Here is a 15,594-nt window from a genome sequence, read left to right as displayed (position 1 = left end):
GGGTACTGTCTGTTGGGACTGGGGTCACATCCTCTGCACTTACAAACAAGAACAATGTTAGAGATTAATTAAAAAACATTTCTAGATGAAGATTTTGCATTTTTGTTTTACCAATGCGACCAATTTTCATGCCAGAACGGGCAAGGGCTCTGAGTGCAGACTGAGCACCAGGGCCAGGGGTCTTGGTCTTGTTACCACCAGTGGCACGGAGCTTCACATGCATGGCTGTGATACCAAGTTCCTGTAAGTAGACAAAATCGATTACTATTTACACTTTTAAAGAATGCCAGCTCAGTACTGCATATACTCTTGGGCTCTTTTATACCTTGCAACGCTGAGCGACATCTTGAGCAGCAAGCATAGCAGCATAAGGTGAGGACTCATCTCTGTCAGCTTTCACCTTCATCCCACCTACACAAGTTAATCCAAGCCAATTTTGTATTCAAGAACAATGCAATTTCCATAAAGACACCGCAACGGGTACGGAACTTTATATATCACACACTAGTGCATCTAGGCCTGATCGATTTAGCTTAGATATCATATATGACCGCCGCAAAGCAATTCTCTAGCGAATTCATCAACTAGAGAGTGAAGAAAATAAGAACAAATCATCTCACACTCACTAGAGAATCCAAGGACCATGGCATAATAAAACAATCAATTATAGGTATTAGATTAGATAAATCTACGAAAGATTGCTCACCAGTGATACGAACAAGTGTTTCCCGTCCAGACAAATCAGTCACATGCTGCAAATTATAGATATACAGAACTCAGCAATGTCTTCTGTCAAGAATTAAAAGAAAAATGACAGAAGAAGAAGAAGAAGGACAGTTACTGACAATGAAAGTGTCGTTGAAAGAAGCAAAGATGTGGACAACACCAAAGACTTGTTCTCCGTCACGAACAGCTGGCCCAAGTGTCACTGTCTCCTCCTTCGGCTCTCTTGTCTTTCTCCTCGACTACAACAGAATTTCACCCAAACCATACATTACATTTTCTTACAAACATTTTTTTATCAAAACTCAATTCTAAATTACATATTCCAATCTCCAGAAGAACAAAGATTGCTTCAGAAACAAACTTATAGCACTAAAACTCCAAATAACACTAAGCATATAACTAAATAACTTTTTATGATCACTAAGTCCAAGAAAGACAAACAACATGCTCTTAGAGAAAGCTTACCATGGTTCGAATCTTGGGTTTCTCTTGTGTTTTTCCGCCTTCAGCTAGCGAAGGTGACGACAAGATCAGAATTGGCTTTAATAGACAGAATCTCCCGGTTAGGGTTAAGAGTAGTGATTTTATGTCTGAACAGAATAACTGTGACCCAATACTTTACGGCCCATTAAGTTGAACAAAGCCGAGCGTTTTTCAGGCCTGATTGCAATTCATATCTTGTCTTTACTGGGTTTAAAGCTACGATGATTGACATCCTAACACACTTTGCCAATATTTATTTACAAAATATATACTTTTAACATTTTAGGCCCGAACATTTTATCCTATACCCAAACTCATTTCTGAACCAAAATAGAAAACTACCCAAACAAATATTAAATTAGGAGAGATTTGATATTCGAACTCAAACGGATAATATCTGAATCCGAATGGATATTCAAAATAACCGAACTGTTGTAAATAGGGAGTTTTAGAGTCTGAATATTTCTCTGTTATTATTAATGATCAAGGAGGTTCTTTTATATAAGGATTACAAGATGAAGATAAATGAAAAGTATCCAAAAATCTAAACTCACTAGGATTAGGAAAACTACTAATACATAATAATGGAAAGATTACATCTACTAGGAAAAGGAAAGGGTTTCCTTTTCTCCAAGCTTTGTGACCGCCATTCTCTCTCCAGAAGTCGGCTCTCTCTCTCTCCTCTCTCTAGGCTTCGGCCATCTCTCCATCTTCTAGGTATTGGGCCGGTCTCGGTCCGAGCCTGGTTAATGGCAATCCACTCCATGATTTATAACACTCCCCCTTGGATGCCATAACCATACAGGATTTGTAGTACGTTTCATGTTGCCTCATTAAAACCTTATCAGGAAAACCCAGTGGGACAAAACCATGATGAAGGAAAAAGAGTACAACACGCACTACTCCCCCTGATGTGAACCTCAGTATAGGTTCTACATTCTACACATCTTGGTGCGTGATCTTTCATGTATATGTAGGAAAGGAGTAATTGGCCAAGTTCATTACTAAGCCGTATCTAGACCACTTCGACCTCTTAGGTCGTTTCTCATGTCTTTTGACATTGAGTGTCCCGGTAAAGCATGTGTGCTAAACAATGTGAACCATATTGTTCTCGGGGATCACTAGTGGGTCTTTTCAAATCGTGTTTGCATGTGTTCATAGTCTAGACGTGATCGTCTACTGTTAACTCTTTACTTTGGTCGGACAAAATAAGTACTTATGGACAATGTACTAGACATGGTTATCATGAACCTATGTCTCGATCTGGCCGATCCATGTCTGGGTCATAGACCTCGTCTATACATGTCCACTACTTGTCTCATGAGTGTTCAAGATCAATGATCATTGATGTGAGTTTATAATCTCTTATTATGGCTCTGCGGCCGAAACACTCTCATGGATGTGGACATCGATTTCTTTGCCTTAGGTAATGCCGTATTCATTTTGCATTCCTATCTTAATGATGGCGTCTCATGACCTTAGTTGCTGTGGATCATATCACACGCTAAGTATATATTATTAGGTCATGAATCTCGGTTTTCACAAGCTTATGGACTACAATACATTTGTATCCGGTTGATCCTTTGTCTATACTAGCCCGTGATCAAGAAGAAGGGTTAGACGCCTTTTAGTCTTAAAAGTCGGACGCGTCTAGTAGGATAGCCAGACGTTCTTTGCTGAAGAGTCGGATGCCCTTAGACGGACAGAGTCAGACATCTTTAGTTTTGAAGGGCCGGGGCCGGACGCTTTTTGTTCGGACACCCACATAGATTTATTTTATGCCTACTAACCTCTTTAAGGTTTAGTATAATCACAAGGAATTTCAAATATATATGGACTGTATTGGATTGTCTTTTATACAACTCCAAGATCAATGATCATGCGTGATCAATTTCTTTTACATACTATATGCAGCTGCTTTATGTTTCAGTCCATGAATCAGCTTAGGAACGAAGCTGTTCTTTCATCTTATCCAGTGATCTATATGCTGCTTACTACATCATTTGTATCTAATTTCTTTCTTATGACCAGACCATTGTCAATTTCGAAAATCTGTAGCAGCATCCACCACATAGGAGTTTATCTCCTTATAATATGTTCCTTTGATCTCTGTGAGTACCTTGTGTAACAAGCTATAATCTAATGCTGCTAAGTAGGAAGACATGAACATTCTTAGACCTCGTGATCATGTGCCTTCTCTCACGGTTTCTTTATCTCACAAGATCCATCTATTTCACTGGTTTATCAGATGGCGTTTCTGTATATGTATATGGCCAATACGCCCATCTCACATTTAGATACTTTGAACCTCCACGTTTTATCTTTTTTAATCTCTATGATCTTTTATGATTGTATGAGTACTCTTTCGTGGGTTCATGATCCTCGTTCATCTCTGTATGTTCAAGTGCTATAACTTTATGTATCTTTATACAAATGTGTATGTGTCGACGCTTTCATGTGGTTCCATTATGTTCCAGACATGATTTATAGATTTGAGATTTTATTATCCAGGACCTTTGTTACCTAGTAGCTTGGCGTCCCAAGCCACATGGTTTGGTACCTTAGATGTGTAGCTGCGCAGCCTTTTCTCAATGTCTGGTATGGTTTCTCTTATAATCTCGGATCTGTATTCTATGCACCATTCTTTTCTATATGAGATTCCTTTATCTTATGGAACACTTGGTCTATCTAGTATAGACTCTATAGCAACTTGATTATGTCTCTTCTAGGACATTCATTTGGTGCTAAGCTGGTTAGTCATTTCTCGGGTCAGTGTCTGACATTTCGATTAGCTTCTCAATTAGCTAGCTTTATATAATCTTTCTTTGGACGTCTTAAATCATAATCTCTAGTCCGAGGATCTTTTGCCAAGACAATGATGGTTAAAACCATTCTTATCATTCTTTTACTTTTTAATCTTTCTTTGTCCAGCTTATAATCTTTCTCCTTAAATATTGAATATCCGGATTCATTTGTTTCATGCAATCCGTACCTGGCCACCATTTTAATCACCCATGTTTTGGCTCACGGTCCTTTGAATTCGTGGAGAAGATCTTATTCTTATATATTCCCAATCCTCTTCTGAGGTTCCATCTTAGACGACACATATATGTATGTGGTGGTTTATTCAAAATATCTTAAGATGGTGTATGTCTGGTTTTATGACCCGTATTCAATCTGAGATGAGAATATCTATTCTCATTTATATGGCCTGATGCATATTATCATTCTATACATGTAAAACATAATGTCTCCAAGCTTATAGACTTTAGAATCTTAGTCTTATAGATAATGGCTTACATGGCTGAACCTTTTATAGGTAATGGCTTGTGTGCGGCCAAGCCTGCACTATGCGTATACAAGTCGTGGCCAAGCCGTGTATAGGTGATGGTCTTTGCAGCCGACCATAACATGGTCTCTTCGGCCGAGTAATGGCCTCTTCGGTTTGGCCGTTTGTATCATGGCCTCTACACGAACTTGTAGTATTGATCATGGGTTTATCCTCTACACGTTTATCCTCTACACGAACTTGTAGTATTGATCATGGGTTTATCCTCTCTCCCCCTCATGACCATACTATAAGGTCGTGGTGCTTGGGACAATTAAGCCCAATGAGTTTCCCTTTGTGTACATGTTTCACAACGTGAGATCTTTTACGGGATAACTCTGTGCCTTTTCAATCTTTGCATCAAGTTTAGACTTTAGGATGGCTAATCCTATCATGCCATATAGTGTAAAATTTCGTGGGATATATCAGTATAGTCACTACTTTTCTTGCCTCTTATCATACTGATCTTATAGCATAGTTTTTAAATCAGTAGAGATCATAGGTATAGTCTCGACCACTTTCTTTCAAGGTCTTAGGCGTTTTTCTTCTTAAAGTCTAAAGGAACTTGTTTCCTTCCTTACCCATTGTTTCTACTTGGAAACCATAGATTATAACTTCAATGGGTCACATGTTCTTCTGAGTGTGTGTAATGCCTTTTAAGGCAATGCCTTAGCCATAGTTTCTTTACTATGCTTACTATACACATTCATGATTTCTTACTTGGTTTTATGCCTTTTAGGCAACTCTTTATCAAATAAAACATTCATATGTTCAAGTAAGATCAGACAAGATAATGAATTCAAAATCAATTCTATTATATATATAAAATCGTGAACCATCAAATAGGTTTAAAAGCAAATCACAAAATCATAGACTTAAAATAAAATTATGTCAAGATCATTTTAGTTAAATAGATAAGCCGGCCTGTCCATCTATTGCATTGGACACGGCTGCCTTAGATTCATCTTGATCTATTTCCTCAGGATATTTCATCTCACTGCTTTTCTTTAGTACCTTGTCATTCTCAATCACTGTTAGGTAAGAGATCAGGTCATTGTAAGTGGTAGAACCTCTTTCTATATAGATATGTTTTGACAACAAATCTTCTGGATGGAATGTGGAGTATGTCTTGAATAGACAATCATTATCTCTTACCTCTTCTCCACATAATCTCAGGTTGTACACGACCCAGGACAAGGCAAAGTGAAACTCGGCCACTGTCTCAAAGTCTTGGAATCTGAGACTCATCCATTCATGTTTGACCTTTGGTAATAATACCATAGTGTATCTGGACTTTAATTATGTCCAAAGGTCACAAGGATTCTTTATATGTATATACTGATTTCTCAGTTCCTCAGTGAGATGATGACACATTATTGTAATGGCTCTTAACTTTTCACTTTCAGTTGCATAATCACCCTGAATGATACTCCTTCCGAGTCCTCTTGATTTCAGGGTAACTGAAGTTTTCATTGCCCATTCTAGATAATTATCTCCAAAGAGATTTAGAATGGCATAATCCATGAGATCAAATCTCGGCATCTGAAATCATATTATCAATCAATTCATTGATTTAGAATGCAATCAATTCAAAATAATCAGTGCATATGATTTCATAAGTCTCTCTATGATACTTAGGCCATACGGCTTTGCATTGTGATGCTTATACCTCACGGCCATTATAAGATACAACGATCTTAAGGATCGGATCATGATGCAATCCAGTTTATATAACCATCCGGATACTAGGCCACACAGTCACTTTGATATTCACTAAGCCACACGGCTTTTAATCAATCAAGGGCACAAGGCCGCAAGTATGAACAATGTATTAGGCCACACGGCCATATACAAAACGAGATCTAGATGCATTCAATTCTATTTTTTAGTTGCATTTCTATTAAGTTTTACCAATTTCAAGGTTGGTAATATTAGATTTTAGAATCAAGCACTCTAGCAACCTAACTCTCATTCAAAACAATATTAAACTTTCAATCTTTAAAGTTTAAGGTTTCAAGGTCTTTAGGATTTTAAATTTGAGATTAGGGTTTTAGTTTAAACAAGATTCAGATTCAAGTTTTAAAAAAATTCTAATCATAGCTCTAGGCGATCAATCAAATACTCAAGTTTCAAATCAAAATTAAAAACCGATTTTCCAAAATTAGGGTTTTAGAGAATTTTGAAAATTTTGATCTTTGATCAAGGGGATTTGATTTGAGATTCAAAAACCTTTAAGGTTCTGATTTTAATTGATCAATGGATCAATCTCGTTTTTAGGTTTAGATCGAACTTATAGAGCTTCGATTTACGCATATGAGATTGATCTATTTAACCTATGGCTTTTAGTTTTAGAGATTATCTTTTAGGGTTTCAATCTTTACAAAACAACCAGGTTCGATTCATGTTCTCAGATTAAGTCTGTACCTTTGTTTTTGCAGGTCTGAACCGGACCACCAAAGATCAGAGACGAACGGACGCGGGACGGCTCCTATCGGGCCGCGTTGCCGAGAGCTATCGCGAGCTTGTTTCTTCTCGCGGACGGTTGCGTCTGGTCGGGGATTTGGTCTGAGCTGGACGTAAGCTGAGCTGAGGCTGAGGACGTTGATCACGGACAGGGAACGCCTGAAGCTGAGCTTGATCGGAGTTGAGCTTGATCAGAGTTTGCAAGCCGGAACGCAAGCAAGAACAATTTAGGGTTCTTCGGGATTAGGATTTCAAAAGACCAAGACGGCGCTGAGTATTGTTTCTGCGAGTGTGGGCGCGTCTTAGATCGGATCGACAAACGGTTTTTGATGATGGATTCGTATCGTCAAAAGCTTCAATTTGATATGTGGATCGTCGTCTGGTTCCTCAGGTTTTGAGAGATAGATCGATTTTAAGTTGCACCTGATTTAGGGTTTATGTGTAACGGATTTTAGATTAGGTTTTGTCTCTGGGTTTTGGAGTCTATCGTGCTGATAACGTGTTGTAAATAGGGAGTTTTAGAGTCTGAATATTTCTCTGTTATTATTAATGATCAAGGGGGTTCTTTTATATAAGGATTACAAGATGAAGATAAATGGAAAGTATCCAAAAATCTAAACTCACTAGAATTAGGAAAACTACTAATACATAATAATGGAAAGATTACATCTACTAGGAAAAGGAAAGAGTTTCCTTTTCTCCAAGCTTTGTGGCCGCCATTCTCTCTCCGGAAGTCGGCTCTCTCTCTCCTCTCTCTAGGCTTCGGCCATCTCTCCATCTTCTAGGTATTGGGCCGGTCTCGGTCCGGACCTGGTTAATGGCAATACACTACATGATTTATAACACGAACATATGTATACTTAACTTTATATTTTTCTCATCTTATTTGAAATATTTATATTGATGCTACACATATTTTAACATTAGATAATATTAGGGAATTTTGCCAAAAAGGAACAAAAGAACTTATGTATCGTCCCCTTAGAACCAGTTTACTACTTTTTGTCCACTTAGAATAAATCTTAATGTTAATTCCATTCTAAACCTCTAATTATGTAATTATAAATTTTCCCAAACAAATTAATTTAAAACAAATTTTAAGTTTTATTTTTACCATGGAGTCATTACGATTATCTTCTCCACTGGCGGTTGCGCCTGCAGGAGCTCGTTAAGATTATGATTACCATGGAGTCATTACGATTATCTCATCAGTGATAGCGGTAAGTCTCCTCCTTTATATGAAGTCATAATAAATTACTCACTAAGTGTTCGACTTTTTAAACTGAGAATCTTCTCTAGTGCCTGTTTTTGCAATCTGAATTAGGATTTGTGCTTATAAATGTGTGTGTGTGTGTACACAGGTCACACGTGTGGGGAAAAGTTGCTTGTTACTGCATTTCTCGGATCATACGTCCAGCACAAGTTTTACTACAACCATTGGGGCTATATCTCACTCTTAAAAATACTTGTTTTATTGATTATCTCTTCAGGGGTCTTTCTCACAATAATAAAGACTCAAAGAAACAAGTGTCGATGGGAACGCCACACAGTTTGTTTCTTAGCTCACAAGTACCCATTGAAAACATGGTCAAGAACAGAGTCGAACATGAATAGAGTACAAATTTCTAATGCTGTGTTTATATTTGACATAATGCCATTGATCTTCCATATCCGAAAATTTCCACCTTAATGGCTACGATATTATAGGTTTGAGAGATAGTAATGATGGTAGCAGTTCCTCCTATGCTTCACAACATAAAGTAAAAAAGAAAAAAGAAAAGAAGAAAAACGTAGAGGAAAGAAGAAGAAGTTTGTTTATTTTTGGTAGAAGGTTTAAAAAGGAAACTAAAAAAATTTAAAAAAATTTCAAAATATTTTGTAAGCGCTTTTAGCTAAATTTCCGGATATTAGTTAAAAATCTGGCAGAAAACACATTATTCTTACTTAGAAAATAAATGAAAGCATAGATATTATATACTACGGATAGTAGATGAAAGAGAATAAGGAAGAATGCATATTCGAAAAAGATAGCCATATGGTTAATGTTTAGATGATTTGATCTTTCTATATTTCAGAAGATAGAAAGATATGCAGATTGAGTATTCTACGGTAGTAGATGGATGAATATTTGTTATATTGCGTATTCTAAGTCTAGTAGATTATTGTGTTTTTGGTGGATTTCAAATTCTAAATCATCGTAGAAAGTAGATTTGGTTTACTGATGCTTTTAGATTAATTTTAAAATGGCTCTTCCCAAAATAATTTCACCATAAAATTATTTTTCTCAACCGCAAATGCATAAAAATATTATGTTTTGTATTTTTTATTATTTTTTTGGTTTTCCAATATATTGATATGAATTTTTATAAAATGTAAGGGTAATCAATGTCCAAAAGTGACAAAAAAATGATTTTATTCTAAGGGGACAATAGCTGAGATTAGTTATTTTTTTAGCAATTTTCCCATAATATTACATATAATTACAAACAAAATTTTTTGCTACTCACTTAAAATGCATATCAAACTTTTTGTTTTATACATTAACAAAAACTGCATCTAAAATTCCAAAACAACAACCAAATTAGTGTCTTAATATACATATAATTTTATCTCCAAATATATTAGTCATTTAATCTATTAAAAAATAAAAATCAGTTAAGTTTAAAGTATACTTTTAAATATAAGAAATGTTTTTTTTTTCAAAATCTAAATATTCGAACCCAATCCGAACTACAAATACCTGAATCCGATTCGAAGTATAGAAATATCCGAACGAGTTTTATAACTTTACACCGAAATACCTGAAAATTTGAAATACCCAAGAACCCGAACAGCCACTATAGTCTAACCTTTTACAATGGTAGATGTGAGCATTTTATTCAGTTCTACAAAGGAAAAAAAAAAGAATCCACACTAGAGAGCTTCCATCGAGGGATTGGACTTGGGTAATAGTTCATTTCACCTAGGAGGCCATATCGGAAAAATCTATAGGTGCAATAGACTCAGACCTATCAATTAAGTCATGAGTACTGGGCGTAATCTTTTTTAAACTGTTATATACGTAATACGTCTGACAAGAATCCGCCTCCTCCAATGATACCAAAGGCCGGTATACCATTCATAATATGTAACTAAAGCACGTCTCTAAATCAGAGACATCGGATACAATGCATAAATAACAAACAAGTGCATATATATAATAACAAATAGCATATCTAAAATCAGAAACGATTTTTCGTAGTGCATTATGTAAATAGTGTGGTTGAATTCGCTATTTCTGCATATGAATACAGGAGAAGAGAAGAGAGGTAACTCAATCAAAGACTGCTGCAGTTTTGGAACGGTGCATCGTCTACTTCTGTGTAGACAAGAAGTTGGAACTCACAATCTCTAGGAGTCCCTTTGGATTGTCTGTGTGGACCCAATGGCCAGAGTTACGGAGAACATGAGTCGCTACCTTCCCATCTGAGACACTCTGTCTCTGTTTAGCAATTCTTTCAAGCCGCGTGGTTGTATCCTGGTCCCATCGGTCACTCTTCTCAGCAATCACAAAAGAAATCTCCGTCTCTTTTGGCGGATTCTCTAGCAAAGACCAGTACGAAGTCTCCCTGCAATGGGCAAGCGACAAGTCGTTAAAAGGAAGGTCATGACAGAACTAGAATCATTGGTTTGGCTCTTATGATGAGAGCAAGAAAACCTGTAAGACTCGAACATTTGAACAGCTCCGTCGAGATTAAAAGCCCATGTCTCTGAGTCTCCAGATCTCTTGAGATTGGTGCCAATCCACTCAGATAACGATCTTGAAAACCCAAGCTCCACCATATGATCCACGAGCCCCCTAGAAATCACAAAATTAATGTATTTGAGTGGCATAACGTTAGATTTACATACATTGCAAGCTGAAAGGAGCTTCATTGATTTACACAAACGTCGTATTCATTCCCCAAGCATATGCACGCACCCGCAGCAAAAGCTAAATCAAAGGGTTGAGAGGAAAGACTAAGACTTTACTTGCGTGAAGGGATTGGAGAAGGTAAACTCTGCAACGTCATCAGAACTTTCTCAACTTCACCATCACTTTGTTCAGCCTTGACTTCCCCAGGGACAGAGTCTAACACCCAAAGCTGTTCTGCACCAAAGAGACTAACACCATTACAAAACTACCAAACGAATAAAGGCAGCATCTTTACATCAAGAGTGACATCATTAGGAACTCCAAAAAAGTGATCATCTTTGAATGCAAAACCTGCTTAGGAGGAGAAGCAGATTGACCATAATCACCACGAGCACAGCTCTGCATGAACTGCAGCGCGACTTTGCCTCCTAACGAATGGCCAATCACCACATCAGGCCAGTTCCACCCACTCGCCTTCACCAAATCAGCTAAATCCTTGGCCGAGTTCACAAGATCATGAGGCGGGTTGATCCCTTCCACCTCCGTAGATCTCCCGTGGTTCCTCAGATCCACGAGCATCATCTTCCAATCTTTACACACAAAAAAACAAGATAAGAAATCGACAAATCCAAAAGAAAGAGAGGGTGGGGGTATACCGGAGGGAGAGGAGACGGAGAGAGACGACGCGAGAGAGCGAGAGAACGATCGCCAGTTACGGCCCGAGCCGAGGAGGCCGTGAAGGATGATAGCTGTGGATTCGTGTTTCCGGTCGCCGGAGGAGGTTCTGACTTCTTCGTAGGCTAGGGTTTGAAGGGATCTGGAGCTCGTGAACAGAGACGGAGATTCGAGGAGGCGAATCAAAAAGCGAGATTCGAATCGGTTCGTCAGAGTTCTCGTCGCCATTGAAGCAGCACTTCCTTTCTGCGATTCTCTCCGGCGAGCTGTGGGTTAAATTGAGAGAAGGAGCAAAAGTAAAATTTCAAAAAGGTTGACAGCTGTGGGATTTGAACCCACGCCCTTTCGGACCAGAGCCTAAATCTGGCGCCTTAGACCACTCGGCCAAACTGTCAGATGCTATACATCTTTCATTTAACATCCTATCTTATTTAGATTTTGTGTTCGTTGATATATTTATATGCTTGCTACTCTTTTTTTTTTTTTTTTCGAAACACCAACATGCTTGCTTACGATTGTGCATTTTTCATGATGCTAATATACTGTACCCTTTTTAATGGCTTTCAATTAAAATGTAGGTGGAGAATTACACAGCATGGAGAAATTTTGTTAAGATTGGGTATTCGTTGGTATTTTTACATTTTTTTTGTTTTTGCTATTCAACTTTGAAAATTACTGTGTGTAATTAGGATCATGTCGCTTGTTTGTTTGCGATTCTTTTTGTATCATGGTGGTTATGTTTTGATTAATTAGTATACATCTGTTAATCCCATATATATTATTTGTGAAATATTACAACTTTTTTTTGTAGTCACATGTCATCACTAAGATGATTCTTAGAATTATTAGAGAAATGAGTTGGTCCATCTAATTATATATAAACTTTTTATTAAACTAACCATAAATTCATTATTAATGTCATTTATTATTTCCTTAGATAAATATTACGGAATTGCCTAATGTGGGTAAAGTATATATGAAAATTAATGATTTTGAATAATAAAGATCTGATAAAACAAATGTATCTTCTATCAAATTTGTTTAATTTTAAACTATTAAAATATTTTTTTAAAAAACACAATAACCATATTATAAAAATTTACATTTTTCTATATATTTTATATTTTGAATTTTTAAAAATGACTATAAATTACTAAAACTGTTAAAAGTTTCACATTCAAATTTTGCGATCCATGGTTTAAAATTTTTGTTATGACAAAATACAAATGATTACAAAATCATATAAGTAAAAGTATAATTTAATTAATCATTAAGATTTAAAATATATATGTATATATATCATTCTAAATTAAACTATAAACCATATTGAATAAATAAATATTTTAGTTTCAAAATTTACTTTGAATAATTTTTTTTGATAAAAGTTTTGAACTAACATTGATAAATTTTTTAAAATTATCAATTACTAAAATTATGAATCCCACAATAAAAAATTTGTTATCAGTAATTTAAAGTTTTTGCTATTAAAAATACACATGATAAAAAAAACATATGAGTAGAAAGCATCATTTAAAAAAAATAAAAAAATAAAATAGACATTAATATTAAAAATATACTATGTATGTTAATATCATTTAAATTTAATTACATATCCTATCAAATTTATTTTTAAAAATGTTTGGATTAATAAAATTGATTTATACGTTCACACCAATTTAATTATATATGTAATAGTTACTGACTTTTAATTATTCAATATATATTTATTATTTCATAATATGTAAGAACATATAATACATAAAATAATTTATATATATAATGTTTATTCCGCGCAAGACGCAGATCTTAATCTAGTTGTATAATATAACCCAAAACACAAACGAAAAAGGACGTGTTACATTTTACAAAAAAAAATGTTATAGAACATTGATACTACTTTTCTGAAGTATGATTTTTTTAATTTGTTTACATATTGGAAGCAAATGCAGATATATTTCACTTAAAATATTAATGGTGAGACTTCCATCAACCATCATGGACATGTTTTGAACACATAAAATATTATACTAGTGTAAGGTAATCAAGATCATAACTTCAAAAGTAAAACTATGCATAATACACCTTCTCTTTAAAATAATTCAACTACAAATAATATGAATTCTCACAAATTTGTGTTTTCAGACATACTAAGTTCATGTTTATTGATGAACCTACATATATGAACATTGACGTATCAAGTATTGACATGAAAAAAATAGAATAATTGAAACCATTTAACTACCTAAGTGTGAGATGTGGTGTTCGACTCATGACCTAGTCCAGTGGGCTTGGGTCTTGCAGTCCGTGAAACCTGAAGACAAAAGCAAAGATGAAGTTAGTTGGGCCGCAAGTGATCAATTGAGTTAGACCCAAGAGTGTAGCTCGTCTTATATAAAAAGAAGACGAGAAACAGAGGATAACAACCTCCGAGAGAGAGTGTCATTGTTGCTCTAGAGAGAAAGCTTCTGTAAACACTCATCATAGTGAATTACCAGGTTCCGATACTGAAGGAGATGTGTCCGATGTGAAAGGAAACTCTAAAACGTTGCTTGTGTCGTCTCTTTCTATTTTTTTACGTTTACTTTGCTTGATCGTATTCTGGAATCGCGACCTGCACACGAGTGATTAAGAGTAGTTAAACACACGAGAGTTAACAAAGAGAGTGAGAGATACCGAAGCTAGATTGAGTCAGATTCTTTCACACTAAGTTTATGGCGTACTCTTCTGAATTTCAACCCAACCAAGCTGAAAATTGTAAGCTGCTTAGTTCATATCTATTAATATTAGCAATCCCAATTAATGTCGAAAAATTGTGTATTTCTATTTTAAGAGTTGTATTGATTTATTAAAATTGTCAAAATATAAAAGTATGTATCTTTTCATTTTAACAATGTATCTTTTAATCTTAAAATTGCATTAGTTTAAAAGAACTTGTCAAAATGTATTTTAAAATGTAACTTTTCATTTTAATATTGTGTATTTTCATCTTAAGAGTTGCAATGGTTTAAAATAAATTGCCAAAATGTATAAGTATATACCTTTTTGATTCAAATGCAACTTTAAAGATGAAAATACACATCCTAATACATTTAACAACTTCTTTTAAACCAATGCAGTTCTTAAGTCAACAGATCCGTAGAGACGACAAAGCGATGAAACTTTAGAACGATGCCAAGTGTTAAAGAAAGAACCCTTTCCTCCATACCTGCCTTCATGCATTTAGGAGAGGACTCACGTTCTTGAGAACCGCCTCGCATTGCTGAAAGAAGACGTTGAAAATCTATTTCTAAATAAATGTGTCGTACTCGGTTTTGTTACTGCTCGATGAGGTGATCTCTGTTTCGTGGATATTGAATCACTGTAAATCGTCTCGGCTTAGTGTATTAATCTTCTCGAGCAAGCAATATAAGCATGCGAGTGTCACCACATTCGCCGCCATGAGAGCTCTGCATTAGACGACCTTGAAGATGAGAAGAAACTTTCAGGAACGACCCACCAGCAAGTCTCACATGTTGGTCGCATCTGGAACAGCTTTTATAATTTAGGACGGACACGTTTACGTGATGCCAACGAGATATGAGCAGAACACTTTAAAATTGGTCAGCCAGTTTTTCGTAAATGAAAGACAGCTTACACATATGTTACACAAAAGATCGCAGCTCGGAACAGCCTGACCGTTTTGCAGCGTTGGTGTAGCAAAATGTATATGTGTATCATAATTTCACCTACATAATAATCACAATATTGGTGGTACATTGTTTAGTTTATAGAGTAGGAGCTAATATTTTTCGAAGTTAATGATTTATCACGTAAACGTTAGGTTCGACGGTCTTTGTGTATCCACTATATAGAAGTAGGACCTAGTATTTTTCAAAGATATTGTTTTATCACGTAACATGTTATTGTTTAATGATCAGAACTGAATTATTGAGTTTTATAGGTAGTTTCAGACATCTAACAGCAGTTGAAGGCTGTTCGGATATTTTGTTTGATCCTTAGATTTCTGAAATCACGCGGTTATTGT

General features: G+C 35.7%; 2 protein-coding genes and 1 non-coding gene across 3 annotated transcripts in view; all 3 read right to left on the bottom strand.

The window, feature by feature from the left end:
• Nucleotides 1–1,327, bottom strand: part of LOC106364870 (40S ribosomal protein S14-2) — a 1,551-nt gene extending 224 nt beyond the window's left edge. Inside the window, exons 1-6 of the mRNA XM_013804354.3 lie at nt 1,192–1,327; nt 846–965; nt 707–752; nt 326–411; nt 112–241; nt 1–33 (exon numbers count right to left, since the gene is read on the bottom strand). The exon at nt 1–33 is cut by the window's left edge and continues 224 nt beyond it. Of these exons, the coding sequence (XP_013659808.1) occupies nt 1–33; nt 112–241; nt 326–411; nt 707–752; nt 846–965; nt 1,192–1,194 (418 nt within the window). The 5' untranslated portion in view covers nt 1,195–1,327. The remainder of the gene's footprint in view (nt 34–111; nt 242–325; nt 412–706; nt 753–845; nt 966–1,191) is intronic.
• Nucleotides 1,328–10,094: 8,767 nt separating this feature from the next.
• LOC106367821 (protein ABHD11) lies at nt 10,095–11,943 on the bottom strand. The gene is made up of 5 exons (XM_013807679.3): nt 11,552–11,943; nt 11,247–11,485; nt 11,012–11,124; nt 10,698–10,838; nt 10,095–10,608 (listed from the first exon to the last, which is right to left on the bottom strand). Exons 1-5 carry the CDS (start codon nt 11,796–11,798, stop codon nt 10,353–10,355), a joined length of 996 nt encoding a protein of 331 aa, XP_013663133.1. The 5' UTR covers nt 11,799–11,943; the 3' UTR covers nt 10,095–10,352.
• On the bottom strand, nt 11,885–11,964 carry TRNAL-UAG. The gene has a single exon. It is a non-coding gene; the product is annotated as a tRNA-Leu (tRNA).
• Between the last annotated feature and the right edge of the window lie 3,630 nt (nt 11,965–15,594).

Source organism: Brassica napus, chromosome C8 (assembly GCF_020379485.1).
Source record: "Brassica napus cultivar Da-Ae chromosome C8, Da-Ae, whole genome shotgun sequence".
NCBI classification, from domain to species: domain Eukaryota; kingdom Viridiplantae; phylum Streptophyta; class Magnoliopsida; order Brassicales; family Brassicaceae; genus Brassica; species Brassica napus.
Note: the sequence above shows the minus strand (reverse complement) of the source record. Positions and strands in the feature narration are given on the sequence as shown.

Bases quoted from the DNA above. Each gene is read 5' to 3' on its own strand.
- LOC106367821 (XM_013807679.3), bottom strand. From the start codon at position 11,798: ATGGCGACGAGAACTCTGACGAACCGATTCGAATCTCGCTTTTTGATT. The intron at 11,125-11,246 runs GTTTTGCATTCA...GGTGCAGAACAG, and splicing joins CTGCTTCTCCTCCTAAGCAG to CTTTGGGTGTTAGACTCTGT. The intron at 10,839-11,011 runs GTAAAGTCTTAG...TGTGATTTCTAG, and splicing joins TCTCCAATCCCTTCACGCAA to GGGGCTCGTGGATCATATGG.